This window comes from Gossypium hirsutum, chromosome D08 (genome assembly GCF_007990345.1).
Source record: "Gossypium hirsutum isolate 1008001.06 chromosome D08, Gossypium_hirsutum_v2.1, whole genome shotgun sequence".
Taxonomy (NCBI): domain Eukaryota; kingdom Viridiplantae; phylum Streptophyta; class Magnoliopsida; order Malvales; family Malvaceae; genus Gossypium; species Gossypium hirsutum.
Genome location: NC_053444.1, coordinates 66,922,456 through 66,940,450, shown reverse-complemented (window position 1 = coordinate 66,940,450; position 17,995 = coordinate 66,922,456). Strand labels below are relative to the sequence as shown.

Below are 17,995 nucleotides of genomic sequence, written 5' to 3'. Positions count from 1 at the left end.
TAAAAATATAAGCCCAAAAATAAAACCCGTTGAGATAATGAGCCGAGCCTCAGGTATGAGTTTTTAGCCCAGGCCCAAATTTGTAAAAAAAAATGTTGTTTTGCTATTGTTTTATTGTTGTTGTTATTGTTTGGATATTGTATTTGTTTGTTTATTTTAGTGTTCTTTAAGTATAAATTTTTAAATTTCTTTTCAATTTGTTGGAAAATATTTATTTTGATATTTTTAATGTATTATATTTTTTTAATTTTTATATAAAAATAAAATAATTTTAATATAAACCGAGCCTAACTCGAGTTTAACATCTATAATCTAAATTGGATTTTGATAAAAATTTAAGGTCCACCCAACCTATCAAACGGGTTTATAATTTTGTTAAGAACCGACCCGGGTATACTTGGAAGTAGTATGTCTAATTAATATAACTAGAAAATGAAGAATGGGGAAGTAGCATTGGTTGGTAGACGTGTCTGAACTCAAAACGACAGACAATTTTCATCGCACCTTATCCGCAGATTAAAAAAAAAACTGAAAAAAATCACAAAATCGAAAGAAAAAAAAAAAGGAATCGAAAAAAATATTGAAGCCCCCGAAGCCACTCATTCTTGAAACAGAATGAGAAGAAGACACAGATATGAGTTCTGCTTCCCTTTCCTCCGCTCTCCCGCCCACCGCCTCTGCCTCCGCCGGTTCCCGCCGCAATCCCCACCTCCGGATTCCCAAAACCCTTTTCACTTTTCACCATCCTCATCATCATCACCACCCTTTTCTACTCAGAGGTCTGTGTTTTATTTATTTATTTTAATCTAGAATCCACTTTGTTCTGCGGTCTTCTTCGATTATTTTATATTACTCGGATTTTTCATGAAATATGTATGTTTTACTGCTTATGTATTACTGTATACTCTGTCTTAAACAATGTTTAGTCTTACTTTTTTTTGAAAGGGTTAATATACCATCTGGTACTAAGTTTATCTTCAATGTTCAAGTTGGTACCTGAATTTGGATTCAATGTTCAATTTGGCACCCAGAACAAACGGCATCATTTGCCCCGATGAATTTTTGACAGTGTGCTGTAGCAAAAAGAACATAGATACTTAATTGGGACAAAGAAAAATGCTTAGGTATCAAATTGAACATTGAAGCCAAACTCAAGTACTTAATTTGGATAAAGAAAAAAACATTAGTATCAAACTGAAAAAACTGAGGTGCCAAATTGAGACAAAAAAAATTTAGGTGTCAAATTGAACAATTCAAGGTGTTTTATGTAGTACAAAAAACATGAATTGATTATTTCCAATGTCTTGCAGTTACAAATGAAACTAGCAGGACTGAAGTGTCTACTACTGATCCTACCAATGAGAGATTGGAAAGCGATAAGATTGTTGATGGGATGGACTTCGGCGAGCTTTGCAACGAGTTCGAATGCATTAGTAGTCCCTTAGTCGAATCAACGGCAAGACAACTCGTACGTGACATCCTAGAGCTCCGAGAAGGGAACCGTGCGCTCGGAACATACGCTGTTTCTGTCAAATACAAGGTTCTTTAAAGCTCGGTTTTGTTCTCCTTGTCGTGTTCAAACATTTACGTTTCATGGAATTCTAATGACACCGTTGTAATGCAGGATCCAGTCCGAAGTTTCACTGGCCGTGAGAAGTATAAGAGACCACTTTGGATAACCGGTGCTTTAGAAAATCCAACTGTGGTTCGTAAACTTTTATGTGTCCCAACATACTATCGGTTTTCAATTACTGATATTTTGTTGCTCGTATTACTACAGAGAGTGCAAGAAATGGTGATGCTATCGACGAGCGTACTTAACATCAAATGGACAATACAAGGAAAACCGAAGTCTTTCCTTGCTGGCATAGGCGGTGATTTGATAATTAGAGTTAATTCGCAGTTCACTTTGAACCAAATTAGTGGGCAGGTGATTGAACATGAAGAGCTGTGGGATTTATCATCTTCATCGATCATTGCTCAGGCATTTTTTTGGACATCCCGTCGTCTCTTTGCCACCGTCGAAGCGGCAAAGGACTTAGCCGATGGAGCCAAGGACTTGTCAACTCGTTTTTCAACTAAGCAAGAGAACACGGAGGTTTACCCGGACCCTTCCGGTGACCCAACTAAGGTGAGTTAAGTTATTGCAGTAAATGCAACCTCCTTTCACCACCTATGTAGAAGGGTGAGTGTCAGATTTTTAACTTTTTCAATAGATTCGGAGAATCATAGTGTCACTCTTATGAATGAAACGTATCATACAAAGGTGCCGGGCATGAGTACTTTATGGAAATGAAGAGTCGAAATAACACCGGCAGTTGACTCGATCCTCATTGTTTGGCCTCAACAGCCTCATGAGGCTTGATTGAGCAGCTACCTCGATGAGTTTTAATCTATATTTATACGGACACTTCATTCTTTTTAAAGTACCTATGCTCGGCAACTATGTTGGACACATATCATACATGAATTATAGGGTATGTTTCTCCAAATATCCGAAAATACGTAAAATTTGGAACTTACCCTTCTCAGACACATCATCGTACTCGACACTTTTGACTGTGAAGTTTTAATCAATGTAGTCTAAATCTTATCGGACTAGCCGGTTGGACCTTGACCAATACACGAGCCGAAATAAAGGGATTAGACTGGTTTTATAGCAAACTACTTAGAACTGGGGGTTCAACAGCTACCAGTGAACCGGTTTGAACCGGTTTTCTTACGTAACCCAAATTAATGACCCCACTCGAAAAAAGTCCAACCAGCCCAACCCAATTTCTTAAAACCAACTGCTCTAACCCATCCAAGTACTTAAAAGATAATTGATTTTTCAACTGATCAGATCAAAAACCGATGGTCTGATGAGTTGGATCATCGATCCAATTTCAAAAATATTTGAACATTTAGTGATGAAGACGTTGTATTTGTGTCTGACATAATTTGTGTGATAATGTGTGAGCAGTTCTTTCAAAGGGACGATGGATTCCAAAGAGATGTATACCAAATTGCATTGTTTCTGGCAGTCCTCTACTTTGTTGTACAGTTTCTAAGGACAACCCTTTAATACCCAAACTAATTTCTTCATTATATATATTTTCATACTTCTACTTATAATTATTGTAAATTTGTAATTTTATACACCAATACTCAGAATTTTTTATTTCTTTTTTTTTTAAATGTATATTCGGAAAAACCCTTATAAAAAATGTAAGCATATTCTTAGTATTTCTTTGTGTGGACAAAATTTAGGAAAATGATTTTTTTTTGTGAAATTCAAAGATTATTTATAGACTTTTTACCTTTGAAATGTGTATTTGAAGTTTTAAGGTCAATATGTTTTAGTTTGACTTAACATTTGTTTTTAAATGTGTATTTTACTTTAGCCATTTTTTACATTGGAATAAGGGGTTTTTTTTTTTTACATCTAAAGAAATATTTAATATTTATCTAACTATACAAAAAAATTAATGACTATAGATTCAAAAAGGTCACGTCAAATTAAAGATATAATGATAAATTTAGTCTTTAATAGTTATCTCTTTAATCTTAAAAACTTAGTGAAATTGTTCTTTTTTAGATGGAAAATTTGAATAGACCTTTGGAGTTGACAATTTGCACCGCAGTACACATGTATTTTAATGTTTTTTAAAAATCAAGAAATTAAGAAAAAAAAGTTTTAAAAAAAATATCTGCATCATCAATTATGTTCGGCTCCCTAAGTTCTTCAAATATTTATTTTGGTCCTTAGAATTGATATTTAAAAATACGGTAAATTATGTTTGGCCCTCCAATCTTTTGACTTTCTTTTCAATTTGGCTCCAAATTTTTTAAATGTGGCATTTTTTCTTAGGGATGACAGAATTCGAACTACTTGATAGATTTTGAACCCACTTACTTAAAAAAGAACGATTTTTTATTTTTGAAAAATGGATACGGAATGAGGGCAAAATAAACTTTTTTTCCTTTAAGGGTATTAAGTAATTATGGCAATTATTTAATAACGTTTTAAGTAATTTTAAAGCCAAAATGGTATGTAACTAACCATATAGACCGATATGGTAAAATACCGATAACCATGATAAATTTAAAAAGAAAAAAAAACATTTGTAGTAAAATTTAAAAATTAAAAACAGTCTTCTTTAAAAAATTCAATAAAAAGTAAGATAAATTACACCGTAAATCACTCTAAAATAGCGTTGTTCTTATTTTGATCACTCTAAATTCTTTTGCCAACTTAGTCACTCTGAATTGGTCACTGTCATTAAAAATTTCGTTAGTCTATTAATGGATTGCTGACATGATATTTTTTTACTTTTGACTAATAATTAAGATAATTGTTCGAATTGGTCACCGTCGTTAAAAATTTCGTTAATCCACTAACGGATTGCTAACACGGCATTTTTTTTTACTTTCGACTAAAGCTGAAAATCTCTCTGTAATTAGTCTAAAATATTTTTTTTGGTTTTATTTACAACATAGGAATAAAGTTTGCAAGTTTTCTTTTTTCTTTTTCTTGTTTGCTTCCTGAGAAAAGTAATAGAGAAAAATGAGGATAGTTTTGACTCTTTTAAAACAACCCAACCCAACCCCACTCTCAATCTCAACTTGACATCCTCATCACGTCTTGTTCTAGCCTTGTTGTCTGCCATGGGGTTCTTCTTAGCCATTGGTAATAAGCTCATCTTGCAAAATCAATTTTCCAGGAAATCAAGCAAGCCTTATCAATCTAGTGATTTTTACACAATCAAATGTTTCAGCAACAAGCTACACCAAAATCAACAATTTTACTATAATCAGAGATTTCGAGACGTCATTGCCGCCATAGAAGAAGAACCTAAACAATTGGTAAATGATTTAGATGATCTCCAACCACATTCTCAACTCTTTTTTTTTTTTAAATTTGAAATTTAAAAGGAAATTGACAGAGTTGAAGATAAATTGAGAGAGTTTTTCTTTTCTTTTCTTTTTTTTATTGTTAAAATATTAATCAATTTTTTTTTTGAAGTTTTAATATTTTAATTTTTGTTTCCTACGTGTTTAATACTAATACGAGTAACAATGGTCTCGTTTACTAGATGTTGTTCATGAGAGTGGGGTTGGATTGTTTTAAAAGAGTCAAAATTATCCTCATTTTTCTTTTTTTTACTTTTATTAGGAAACAAACAGAAGAACAAAAAAAAACTTACAAACTTTAGTCTTCTATTACAAATAAACAAAAAAAATATATATTTTTTGAACTAGTTATAGATAAGTCCTTAATTTTAATCAAAATTAAAAAAAAGCTACATCAATAATCCATTAATAAATTAATGAAATTTTTATAAATTAATAAATTAATGAGTAAATTAAAAAAAAAAAGTAAAACGGCCCAAATAAAAATAAGAATATTTTAGAATTACCCACAAAATAATTTACCTTAAAAAGTATCGAAAGAAAAAAAAAAAGAAGAAAAATCCGAAGAAGAAAAACAAAAGAAGAACCCACCTTGAAATTCACGTCCCCCACTGTACACTCATCATTAGCCTTTCATTGCCTCTTCATTAATTTTACCCACTGCTATTTCTGATTCTCTTTTTGTCCTTTTTTCAAAACATTTTATTTAAACCTACAATTAAATCTATTTAAGGACTTTGTGAATTTTTATTTATACTTTTTAAATTTTTAAAATGAGTTAATTTATTAGGTATTCTTAAATTATGATATTTATTTTAAATTGGTCTTTAAATTTTAAAATATTTTAATTACATCCTTAAATATATTATATTAATTAAGTCATTTCATTATTTAAACCGTTAATATGACTATTAAATGACACGCAAAAACTCATGTAACATAATTTAAAACGAAGATTTTAAAGAAAATAATTAAAAAATGAACGACAGTTTGTATAAAATTTTCACAATATTTATTTTTCTTTAAAATTTTCATTTTAAATTATGTCACACAAAATCTTATGTATATTTAACGATTAAATTAAATATTTTAATAACAAAAAGATCTTATTGATATAACACTGGTATTTTAATGATGTAATTATAATGTTTAAAGGTTTAAGGACTAGTTTAAAATAAGGATCATAATTTAGGGATGTTTCATACGACCTATAAAATTTAATTATTTTTTATTTATTTAAGAAAATAAAATTTTAAAGCCAATTCATAGTCTAAAAGCTACAAAGACTTGGGACAAATTAAACCTTTTTTTAATACATGATGTTTGTATATAAACAAGTTGACAAATTTCTAATTTTATTTAATCTAAAAAAAATATGTAATGTTATTTTATATGAAAAGACAAAATTACCCTTAAAAAATGAACTTTTGGTAAATTCTCGATTAGGATGACACCAACTCAATAAAACACTTAAATATAATAATAGATATATGATTTAGTTATAATAATTAATTAAAATAAAATAAAATTTAAAATATGTTAAATTTACTCACTGAAATATCTTTAAAAATTAAATATATTATTTTTTAAATTTTTAATTAAATTGAAAGAGCGTTATACTTATCGAACTTACAACAACGACGATACAAATCGATTTAATACTCAATCCACAATTTTATTAAATCCAAAATTTAAAAGATTGTTATTTTATTTTATTTTATTTTATTTTAATCCCTCTATTGTCTCAACTGCCAACCTTTACTTTTTGCTTTTTTATGTTTACCAATTTCTTGACTTTTCCCATTTTAATATAATAATAAATTAAAAGCTCCTTTTTGTACCCATCATTGAATTCATTTACTTCCATTTTCTTCCTCTTTCTATTTTTCTTTAATTTTATTTTTCCCTATCAAAATCAATCCCCATAATTTCTCTCTTTTCTCTTTATATTTTCTAGTGTATATATTTATGTTCATATAGCTCTATAGCACACAAAGGCCTAGTAGCCATGGATAAAAACATGTATTCTTTCATTTCATTTTGCATGTTATTGCTTTTTAGTACATTCATTGAAGCGGCTCCAAATGATTCTCTTATAACTCACCTACCTGGTTTCAATGGTGATTTTCCATCCAAACACTATTCTGGGTAACTCCCCCCCCCCTCTTTTCGTCTCTTATTTACTGTTTTACAGCGGTTAATCACCGACGGCGAGAATTAAAATCGTAAAATAATGATCGTAAGGTGTTTGTAGATATGTGAGAATAGGGAAGAAGAATCTCTTCTATTACCTTGTAGTTTCAGAAAGAAACCCAGGGAAGGATCCAGTTGTGTTGTGGCTAAATGGTGGACCAGGTTGTTCTAGCTTTGATGGATTTGTTTATGAACATGGTACTTTCCTTTAGCCCCCACTCTTTTTTTTTTTTTTTTAACTTATATTTTCGACTTGATGCGTTTTAAATGAATCGAATTTACTCTTCATACATGTATGAATGTTACAGAAGACCATAATTACGTATATTTTTTAAGATAAAGACTAAATATAAATATGTTGCTTTTTTTATTCTTAATATACTATTAACCTTTTTTAATTAAATTAAGATTGAAAATGTCAAATTTAATAAAAAAAATTTAATTGTTAACAATTAAATCTAAATTTTAAAATCTAAAAATTAAATTTACGAAAAACATAATTTTGGAATAATTTAAAGAAATAAAAACATTTCAAAAACATCCTTTTCTTATCTTAACCCCCCAAAAGAATGTAGGAATCATTTTCATAAATCGGAAAAATACAAGGGCTGACTTCACAATATTTATATTTATATACTAAACTTTCTTTTAATGTAGATATTTTGTAATAAAGACAAAATTATAATTCTCAGATATTTCATTAATATGTGGTACTGGTCTTTGTTACAAGTAGCTAAGTCTTCTTCTTTTTCTTTTTCTTTTTTTTTTTTAAAAAATCTAATTATTGCATAAATTAAGGCTAGAAAAATATTGAATATATATATATTGAAAGAAAAATAAATAACCACAAATCTATATGTAGATAAGCAGATGTGTATGGTTTTCAGTTCACAGTGATGCAAAAATTGGTTGCTTTCGATCTGTCGTAAAATAGTTTTCTATAATTTTATCAAATTAGGACAGCTAGCTTTTTGCTGTTCTTTTATATGTATAGAAAGCTATGTATCATACGCCATTAATTCCTCAGTTTCTAAAAGAATTATATGAACCCATCAATCAAGCTATATCATCTCGCAATTAATTCGATTCGCAGCCGAGACAAGGGTGTTGAATATGAATATATGTATTTATTATGAAAATATTTTAATTGGACATCAAAATATTTGAATTGATTTCCGAGTGAATCATTTGAAATCGATAAAAAAAAACAAAAAATTAAAATAAAAAAATTTAAAAGTTGAATTAATTTTTGTTATTTATTTAATTATTATTGGACTCGTGGTTTTGTATGAAAATGAGTTAAATTATTAATATTAACACCTACTGAATAAAGGGTATATGTTAGATAATCTGTAAATCTTGTTTTTTGGTACAATACAATTAGAGAGTTAATACTCAGGACATACTTGTATATGATTAAAAAGAATTTGCTCAAGGTCTAGCTCGTTTAGAAAATAGGCCTTATTTTTGTACAAACGAGCCTTCGGGTTTGGGTGGATGACCCAATCCATGATCAGTTTTATTCATACCACACATGCATACGCTAAATCCAAAAAGAGTTATCCAAATAAAGACTTATCACTTATTCCCTAAATACTTAAACCCAGATACGAAACTTCATATAAACTACAAGTTAATAGAGTCGGTAAATATCACATGTATATATATACGAATTTTTTTAAAGGACAATAACCATGTTTGAATATATATTAAACAGATAAATACATAAGAAAAAAAGAAGTGAAAAGTCCAAATAATATAGATTATAATTTCTTTATTGGTTTAATATGTGTGATTTTTTTTTAATTTACTATAATAATTTTCTTCCATACTCATAAAAAAAGGGGATATTTTCATTGCAGGTCCTTTTAATTTTCAAGAGGGAAGCCCGAAAGGAAGCCTTCCCACATTACATCTCAATCCGTATAGTTGGTCTAAGGTTCAATCACTACATGCACACCCCTTTAAACCAAAGTACTAAATCTTAGTATTTTTAATCTTTTGTTAACTATATTTTTACCATTTTTTTCAGGTCTCAAATATTATTTACCTAGACTCACCGGCCGGTGTCGGGTTCTCTTATTCTTGGAATATAAGCGAGTACATAACCGGAGACCATAAAACCGCAACCGATACACATGCCTTCCTCCTCAAGGTACTTAAATCCGATTTTATCATCCTGCTGCAACCGTTATTTGAATCCTTAACGTATAGTGATTAATTATCGAGGAATTAAAATTTTCATACAGTGGTTTGGTCTCTATCCGGAGTTTGTTAGCAATCCGTTCTATATTGCCGGAGAGTCTTATGCCGGAATCTATGTGCCCACTCTTTCTTCCGAAGTGGTGAAAGGTAATCTCTTTTTTGGTGATAGTCAAGGGTGGAACATCAATGGACTCAAAACTAACCTTGGTCCCTCCAAAATTTTGGAAAATTTTCATTACACCTTTCAAAATTTTTGAAAATTTTAATTAGCTCCCCTCGAAATTTTTAAATATTCTAATTAAACCTTCCAAAAGTTTTAATTAGACCCTCCAACATTTTTAAAAATTCTCATTAATCCTCTCAAAATTTTAACTAAACCGTCCAAATTTTAATTAAATCCTTAATTTTTTTTTTTTTTGGAAATTTTAGTTAGACTCCTGCAAATATTATCTGCACTTTATGCCACTAGGGATAGTCCATGTACGGCAATATTAAACCTTGATTAGTATGATAATAATTTACCTTGTGGTTTTAGGGATCAAAGTTGGTGCAAAGCCCACAATAAATTTCAAGGTATATATTGCAATAATTCTATCAAATTACAACTTTTTTTAACAAAAAAAAAAGCTTTAAAATTGAGGAATTTGTAAATGCAGGGTTACATGGTGGGAAATGGAGTGTGTGACCCTGTTTTTGATGGCAATGCTCTAGTCCCCTTTACACATGGGATGGCCCTTATTTCAGATGATATTTTTCAGGTACCAAAAGTTATATTTGATGTACTGGTAATATATAATTCTATTATCGATTTTATATTTGAGTTAAAAAAAATTTATTATCGATTAATATTATGATGAGTAATCTAAGTCTATTGCGAATAATTTTACACTGATACGATGCATAATAACTATTTGCAGGGAGTTGAATCTAGTTGTGGGAAAAATTATTCAAACCCTTCTAAGATTTGTGACGAAAATATAGAAAAAGTTTACAAGGTTAGGAATATATACCAATTTTAAGTTGTATTTGTTTTTTCAAAAGTCGCATCGTTGAAAATTTAAGTATGCAACACTTTTCAGGCAATTTCCGACCTAAACATTTATGACATCCTTGAACCTTGCTACCATGATCCTACTTCACAACTAAGCTCAAAAGGAAACAAAAGCTTGCCAGTTAGCTTCCAACAATTAGGGGCTACATCGAAGCCTCTTCCGGTGAGGACTCGGATTTTCGGTCGTGCTTGGCCGTTTCGAGCACCGGTTAAGGATGGTATCGTCCCTTTATGGCCTGAACTAGCGCAAACGAACAGCCGCGATGTCCCCTGTTTCGTAAGTTATATCATTGGATTAATTTTAATTAGTTATTATTTATGATATATAGTGATACGTTCTTTTCGTATTTGTAGAATGATGAAGTTGCGACGCTATGGTTGAATGATGCAAAAGTTAGGCAAGCTATTCATGCCCAACCGGTAAGCTATCAGGGATTTAAATTACGGTCGTAATGTAAAAATACAATCTTAAATTTGCGAATTCGATTCATTTCACCATTGATACTCATTACAGGAAAATGTATCCGGGACTTGGGAGTTATGTACCGATAGAATAAGCTATTACCATGATGCTGGGAGTATGATTCTGTACCATAAAACCCTAACACTCCAAGGTTATCGAGCACTTATTTACAGGTATTTCACTATTAAACCATATCCGGTTTTGCCCACTTTAGTTCTTGAACTATCACTTTTGCCTTGGATATCAATAATTTTTTGAGTAAAATGATACAAAAATGATAGTTTAGGTACCAAAATGAAGAAGAAAGTATAATTTAAGGGCCCAATATTGCATTAACCCTTTAAGTTTTAATCGCAGTGGAGACCATGATATGTGTGTGCCATACACTGGAACCCAAGCCTGGACCAGGTCACTCGGATATAAGACTATTATTCCATGGAGATCATGGATGTCTAATGGCCAAGTTTCTGGGTAATTTCTCTTTTAATCTATATTTATACATATATAGCTTTTTAGTCCCTTGATGAAATGGTACAATTTCCTTTTTAATCCCTTGATAAAATTAATATTTGTATTCACCAAGGAGCTAAACATTGTATATTGTTTTATGTCCCGCAGGTACTTGCAAGGATATGACCATGACATTACCTTTCTAACCATCAAGGTTCGGAAATATTTTAAATTCTTTTGGAAAAATGAGATGTGAAATGAAGGGTGGGTGTTAAATGTGCAGGGAGCAGGGCATACAGTGCCGGAATACAAGCCAATGGAAGCATTAGACTTTTATAGCCGATGGTTGGATCATAAACCAATATGAGGATGAAATTGAAGAAAAGATAGCACTTCTTTCCCCCCATTTTTCTAATTAAAATCAATGAAATAATATCATTGGGGTCTTTTACTTTTTACTCTCTGCTTTAATCAAGTTAATTTAGAACACAATTTTTAATTAGGTTCAAACTTTTAAGTCCAATTGTAGACCCATATTTTAACCGAATTAAGATTATTTGAGTAAGAGTTTGATCGCTGTATAATTTCCACGTAGTTTGAATTCGTTGACAATAAAAAACCTCACTTACATTAACTAATGGTATTATAAAAACAATTAAAGAACTAAATTAAGTCAAATTAAAATACAAAAAATTTAAGTGTAGCATAAGGACCAAAATCATTATTATAGAATTGAAAATTAAAAAAGATATCATACATAATAACACTGCAAAAGCTAAAAAACAGTTTAAATAAAAATTCAGTCCCTCTACTTTTATTTATGAAATTTAATTTTTTTAACTTTTTAAATTTTAAAATTTAAGTCTGACAGTTAACATTGTTAACTTTATAACCATGCAATTAAAAAAATGACTTTGTAGTTAACTTGAAATAGGAGGGACTTGTGGCACATTTAAACCCTCAAAAAATAAAGCAAAAAACAAAAGAACAGGATGGAATATCATCTCAATTTAAACCCTAAAGAAGCTTTCATTGTCAACAAATTTATTACCAGCATATGAAGTTACCAACAAATCACACATGAACCTTGAAATGATAAAAATAATAAAAATTAAGAGGAAAAAGATAAAATATAAGATAGAGCTGGATTTACAAAAATTTCCAATTCTACCCACACTAAAATGCATGGAAAAAAAAGTTACAAAAATTTTAATCCAAGGGAAAAGCAAGGTACCTTCTTACTTCCCAGCCTTCTCCTCCTTTTCCGGAATAAACCTCGGGAGATTAACGAGCGTATTGACACGAGACACCCCTTCGAGGGCAGACCAATTTATTCCCATGTCCGAATTCATATTCTCCAGCATCGAGGGATCTTCGTTCCCTTCTAGGGATGTTTCTTCTTCTGTTCTGGTGATCCCGGACTGGTTGAGAGGGGTCAATACATCGAGATTATTGTTTTCCTCGATGTCATTGTCGAGTTGGTCCTTCGAAGTTGGCTGCACTTCGGTATTGCCGTTAGAAGCGGTCGACAAATGGTTCGAATTAGAATCGAGGAAGAGGCAAACAACAGCACAATCATCGACTTTTGAAGTTGGGTATTTATATCTCCAAGCTCGGATTGCTACCTCAACTAATGCTCGAGCCGCAGAGGAACGAGCTGGGGCAGATGCTATAATCTCTACTGCTTCTTCATTTGAAAGGACATCCCATATCTGCAAAATATTGAAGTGAACCGTTAGAAATCAAGACACGGACCGAATGACATTTGAAATCTTGAATAAGAATTCTTGTTACCCCATCTGTAGCCAAGACAACAAATTCGTCATTTTCCGTTAAGTGCCGAAAAGTTATTTCGGGCACCGAGATCAGGCCAAAATCCTTTAGGCAAAAATCTCCGAAAGCCCGAGCCATGGCAAGGCCAGGTGAATCATTGTTTGGTAGCCAAACTCGGGTAACCTCAGGTTCATCATGAAGAGCAAATACACGACCTTTACATCTTCGAATCCTCTCTGCTTCCGCTGTAAAGAGGTAAAAAAAAGAGCATTCAGCACGAGCTCGACATTACAAGTTATAACAAGATGCGTTGGCATGAGAAATGCTATGGAGAGCATGACACAATTCTATTACACGTGCAGATACGCAAAAGTTCCAAAAAGAGAATCGCTATTGGTTTTATATAATATGAAACACGAATGCAGTTGCTAATAGCGTGCACTTACATATAACTAACTCGAAAAACATACCGGGAAGATTCGGTTTGAGATCAACAGTTAACTGAACTGCAGTAAGCATATTGTTTTTGTCCCTCGTACCCAACACAGCTCTGGAGTCCCCAAGATTTCCAATGACAAGATATGGACCCTATACAAAAAGCCAAGACAATTATGATTTAACTACAAAACACATCGTAACATGATTTTCCGAATAAAGCTTTTAAAAGTTGCAGCTCCATACCTGCTTGACTAAAGTTACAGCCGTTGTCCCACTGCAGAAGCTATCAATACTTGGGTGCACCCTAAGTTCCCTGTCCATCGCTTTGAAAGCCTTAAGGAAAGACTCTTTAAGCGTCTCGAAGATATCGGGGTGCTTTTCTGATTCCAGAAAATCTATGGAAGGCCTAGATTCCTTGTCTACCAATAAAAGAGACATATTTTCAGAGGTCATGCTTCCTAAACTGAAGTCTCTAAAAACATCCTCACTGGATACATTAGCTTCCCAATGAGCACTCAGCTTTAACGGAAGATGGTCTCTCACCCTCTTTGCTACCAAATGACCGTACGGACCGTGCCCGTCAAAAATACCACAGAATACCGTATCTGTTCTCGAACCAAAATTCTGGGAAACAACAGCCATTGGTAAATGAGAAACGGAACATTATAATGGTAAATTTATACCTTGTAGCCCCTTCAAAATATAAAAATTACAAGTTAGTACAATGATAAATTTGCATTCATCTCTGCCCCCCTTAAAGCAATTTTCTGGCTTCACCCTTGGTTCTTCCTCTCTCTCACACGAGATTTCCATCATTAAAATAAAGACAAAAGTGTCGCAAAACCAACAAAGAACCTAAAAGACTACATAAACAAATTAAAAGAAAAAAGAGGAATCATAAATTAACATTAAAAGATATCAACAATTTTGTATTATAACTCCAAGAACAAGTATAAAGATCAATTGCTTGCTTTCAAAGCCATACAAGAAAACATCACACATAAAGTCAAATATTTATCAAATGGCCATTGTTTTGATAGAAACAAGTTAAATATTAAAAAAATACCAACAAATTATATTATAAGATATATAATTGCTTGCTTCCAAAGCTATATACAGGAGGAAACATCATACACAAAGCCAACCATATATCAAATGACCATTGCTTGATAGGAACAAAGATTTTTAATAAAAAAAAAAAACAAGTTAAAACATTAAAGGATACCAACAAATTATATTACAACATCATGGGGATAGCAAGCAGTTCATTCATATAAGAACAATTATAAGATAAAATTGCTTGATTTCAAAGCTATATATACAAGTAAACATCATACATAACCATATATACCAAACGATCATTGCTAAACAAGATTTTTAATGCAAAAAAACCAAGTTAAAACATTAAAAGATACCAACACCATGGGGTTGGCAAGTAGTTCATTCATACAAGAAGAGATATAAGATAAAATTGCTTGATTTTAAAGCTATATAGATAAGGAAACATCATACATAAAACCAACCATATAAATCAAATGTTCATTGCTAAACAAGATCTTAATGCAAAAATGGGATTAAAACAATGAGCTATACCTCCCAAACAATCATGGCATCTTGGTTGGTTCCTTTCTTGCCCTGTTGAGTAAAGAGTGAAGCAACATCAGTGGACCCATTCAAGAAAAACCTCCCTGGAATCCTATGCAACGCTTCGTCCTTACGGTATTCGAAGGAAGAGCCTCGAGAACCGAGTCTCTTCCTCGAGTTCCTCTTCTTCATGTTCGCCAAATGTGGAGATAAAGGCGAACCAGGGAGAGGGCTCCTGCTTTCAGCAGAAAAGCAGGACCCCATTCTGAGGGCCCTGATAATGCTTAATATGCAATCCAGACCAGCCACACAGTAATAACCCCTGTTTCTTTTGATGGATCCGTCACTAATTGTTCAAACAAACACCCCCTTTTCTTATTTTTCTAGCTAATGTTCAATTTCTATTACATTCTTTTTTTTTTTCAATTCAATGATTGATGGTATACCTTGAATTTGTTCTTCAAACACCTTTAAATTCTAAATCTTAAAGCAAACCCTATTGAAATCACAGCTAAATAAACATACCCTTTTTGAGTTTTTTTTTTCCTTCAAATCACTAAAATAATGATCTTATACTGCAATTTCCAGATACCCTTTTTCTTGTTTGAATCTAAATGATCACATCAATCAACAAATTCAATCTCATAAAGTGGTTTTTTCCCAATAAAAACAAAACAAAAAAAAAATCTCAGAATCGGCCAAAAGATAAAAAGAAACAAATAAAGATTGATGACTGAAAAACTTTATAATTTGCAAAAAAGGAGAAGAAAAAAGGAATCTTAAATTTGGGTTTTTTTTCCTATCTTAATCAGAAAACAAATAATTTAAAACCAAAAAAAAACTCATAAATTTGTCAATTTACTAATTATTAAAAAAGAATTGAGAAAGGTGCTGATAATTTCCTCCATAAACTACCCAAAAGAGATCAAACCTTTTTTCCCAGAAAATCAACAGAAAAGCTAATCAAAATCCATGGACAAAGATCAGCTGAAAAAAACCCAAAAAAAAGGGGGGCTAAGACAAAGAATGGGAAGGAAAAGAAGAGAGAAAAAGAAGAGGGAGTGAAAAAGGGTAGAGAGAGAAAGTTGGGGTTTCAGAGAGAGAAAGAAGAACATGGCATTGAAAGGGGAACAGCAAAGAAAGAACAAGGCAAAGGCAGCAGGTACTAATCACAGAGAAAAAACCGCAACTACCAACAAAACCAACTTGGCCCCAATCCTTCTTTAAATGTAAAAATTAAATAAGGAAAATTTATCTAATCCATTGATTTCTATTTTTTAAAATAATAATAATTTAATTTTTAAAATATAAAAAATAAATATAATTATACCGGAGTAATGATAAATTTAACCCTTGATATTTATATTTTGCATCAATTTGCCCCTTATTCTTTTTTTAAGCTAAATTTCGTACTCAACCTTTAAATAAGAGTCAAATTTAACCATCAATATTTTAAAAAGAGTCGAATTAATTTTTTAACTGGAAATACTAAATAAAATGTTAATTTTTTAAACATGACAGTCCGCGTGGCAATCTACATGTACTTTGTACTATTTTTTGAATTTTTAATGAATTTTTATATTTTTATATTTTTTAATATTTTACAATATTCAAGTTATTTATTGATATGACATATAAGATAAATAATATCATGTTAGCATAAAATACACATAGATTGCTACACGGATTACAACACTGACATCGTTAAAAGGTTAACATTTAATTCAATATTTCTATTTTTTATAAATGATTTGATTTTTTTAAGTTAATAATTAAATTTAGCTAAAAATATTAATATTCAAATTCACAAAAGATATAAACGTTGAGAACTAAATTTGAAATTATGCTTAATTATCTTTAATAATTATTTATTTATTTTAAATACTTTACATTATATTTTAGATATTTTTTATTTTTAGAGCTGATTTAAAAAATAAAGTGCAATCGGAAACGCTATTATATAATTTCTATTAAATTTAAATATGTATCATCAACTAGGCTTTAGTATTTTAAAGCTAGAATTTTGAACATTATAATGTAACACATTCAAATTTAAAGGAAATTAGTTAATAGAATTATCAATTACATTTTAGTTTTCAAATTTGATGAGTAGAGAGATTAAATTTCAAAAAGTAAAAGAAATATGATTAAATTTTAAAAGTTCGAAAAATATAAGGACTAAGGGTTAATTTAAATATTTTATTTTATTATTTTCATTTGATTAAAAGTTTTAAATAATTTATTATTAAGCTAACTCATGAAACAATGCAAATTAATTTATCATAGTATAAATAAATAGATAAATTTTATTTTACTAGTAAAATGAAAAATTTTCAAACAAACTATATAATAATTTAATTTTTACAAATGAGATTAATATAATATAAAAAAACTTAACAAAATCAAAAAATTATAAAAAAATTTCAAAATTTTATTTTTAATTATTAATAATTCTAAAATCATATGAAAATAGGATATAAAATTGGAAGAAAAACGATATAAAATTATAGAGTATTTGAAGGTTTTCTTTTCAAACTTTAATGTATTTTTAACTTTTTAATTTTTTTTCAATATATATATATTATATCCAAATTTAATATAATGTTTGAATTTTTACCCAAAATTTTAGAAAACATGTTTTCTATTTTTCAAAATTTTTAATATTTTAGCATATTTATTATTTTTGTTTATAAAAAATCAACATTTTTTAACTTTTAAAATATTTTTTAGTCAATAGTTAAAATCTATATAAATAATAATATTTTAATTTATTCATTTTTAATATATATTTTTCTATGTTTTTACTTTCACCAATTCGTTTAAATTTTATTTTTCTAGTATTAAATTAAAATTAATCTATAATTTTATTAATACATACAATCAACCCGTGCATGGATCGGATAAGAAAGAAAATAGTTTGAATAATATTATTTTGCATTAATTAA

General features: G+C 30.3%; 3 protein-coding genes across 5 annotated transcripts; 2 read left to right on the top strand and 1 right to left on the bottom strand.

Moving 5' to 3' along the window:
- The first annotated feature begins 389 nt into the window (after window positions 1-389).
- Window positions 390-3,225, top strand: LOC107909104 (uncharacterized). Its single transcript, XM_016836506.2, has 5 exons — window positions 390-779; window positions 1,311-1,540; window positions 1,625-1,705; window positions 1,781-2,131; window positions 2,963-3,225. The coding sequence occupies exons 1-5, from the start codon at window positions 635-637 to the stop codon at window positions 3,062-3,064; spliced, it is 909 nt and encodes a 302-aa protein (XP_016691995.1). The 5' UTR covers window positions 390-634; the 3' UTR covers window positions 3,065-3,225.
- A 3,409-nt stretch (window positions 3,226-6,634) lies between these two features.
- Window positions 6,635-11,713, top strand: LOC107907755 (serine carboxypeptidase 1). 2 transcript variants are annotated; one of them, XM_041098941.1, is made up of 14 exons: window positions 6,635-7,041; window positions 7,148-7,284; window positions 8,949-9,025; window positions 9,119-9,241; window positions 9,336-9,438; window positions 9,827-9,864; window positions 9,948-10,049; window positions 10,209-10,286; window positions 10,371-10,619; window positions 10,697-10,762; window positions 10,857-10,978; window positions 11,163-11,276; window positions 11,424-11,469; window positions 11,539-11,713. In XM_041098941.1, the coding sequence occupies exons 1-14, from the start codon at window positions 6,902-6,904 to the stop codon at window positions 11,620-11,622; spliced, it is 1,479 nt and encodes a 492-aa protein (XP_040954875.1). In that variant the 5' UTR covers window positions 6,635-6,901; the 3' UTR covers window positions 11,623-11,713. The 2 variants fall into 2 exon arrangements, with proteins under 2 accessions (XP_040954875.1, XP_040954876.1); XM_041098942.1 differs by having other exon boundaries at window positions 6,736-7,041; window positions 11,519-11,713.
- A 547-nt stretch (window positions 11,714-12,260) lies between these two features.
- LOC107909103 (probable protein phosphatase 2C 33) lies at window positions 12,261-16,275 on the bottom strand. 2 transcript variants are annotated; one of them, XM_016836505.2, is made up of 5 exons: window positions 15,060-16,275; window positions 13,710-14,090; window positions 13,499-13,616; window positions 13,050-13,273; window positions 12,261-12,967 (listed from the first exon to the last, which is right to left on the bottom strand). In XM_016836505.2, exons 1-5 carry the CDS (start codon window positions 15,312-15,314, stop codon window positions 12,494-12,496), a joined length of 1,452 nt encoding a protein of 483 aa, XP_016691994.1. In that variant the 5' UTR covers window positions 15,315-16,275; the 3' UTR covers window positions 12,261-12,493. The 2 variants fall into 2 exon arrangements, with proteins under 2 accessions (XP_016691994.1, XP_040954874.1); XM_041098940.1 differs by having other exon boundaries at window positions 13,710-14,159; window positions 15,060-15,207.
- Between the last annotated feature and the right edge of the window lie 1,720 nt (window positions 16,276-17,995).

Bases quoted from the DNA above. Each gene is read 5' to 3' on its own strand.
- LOC107909104 (XM_016836506.2), top strand. From the start codon at position 635: ATGAGTTCTGCTTCCCTTTCCTCCGCTCTCCCGCCCACCGCCTCTGCC. The intron at 780-1,310 runs GTCTGTGTTTTA...AATGTCTTGCAG, and splicing joins CCACCCTTTTCTACTCAGAG to TTACAAATGAAACTAGCAGG. The intron at 1,706-1,780 runs GTTCGTAAACTT...GTATTACTACAG, and splicing joins CTTTAGAAAATCCAACTGTG to AGAGTGCAAGAAATGGTGAT.
- LOC107907755 (XM_041098941.1), top strand. From the start codon at position 6,902: ATGGATAAAAACATGTATTCTTTCATTTCATTTTGCATGTTATTGCTT. The intron at 7,042-7,147 runs GTAACTCCCCCC...AGGTGTTTGTAG, and splicing joins CCATCCAAACACTATTCTGG to ATATGTGAGAATAGGGAAGA. The intron at 10,763-10,856 runs GTAAGCTATCAG...TACTCATTACAG, and splicing joins AAGCTATTCATGCCCAACCG to GAAAATGTATCCGGGACTTG.
- LOC107909103 (XM_016836505.2), bottom strand. From the start codon at position 15,314: ATGGGGTCCTGCTTTTCTGCTGAAAGCAGGAGCCCTCTCCCTGGTTCG. The intron at 13,617-13,709 runs GTATGGAGCTGC...CTTTTTGTATAG, and splicing joins CTGTAACTTTAGTCAAGCAG to GGTCCATATCTTGTCATTGG. The intron at 12,968-13,049 runs GTAACAAGAATT...AATATTTTGCAG, and splicing joins TTGTCTTGGCTACAGATGGG to ATATGGGATGTCCTTTCAAA.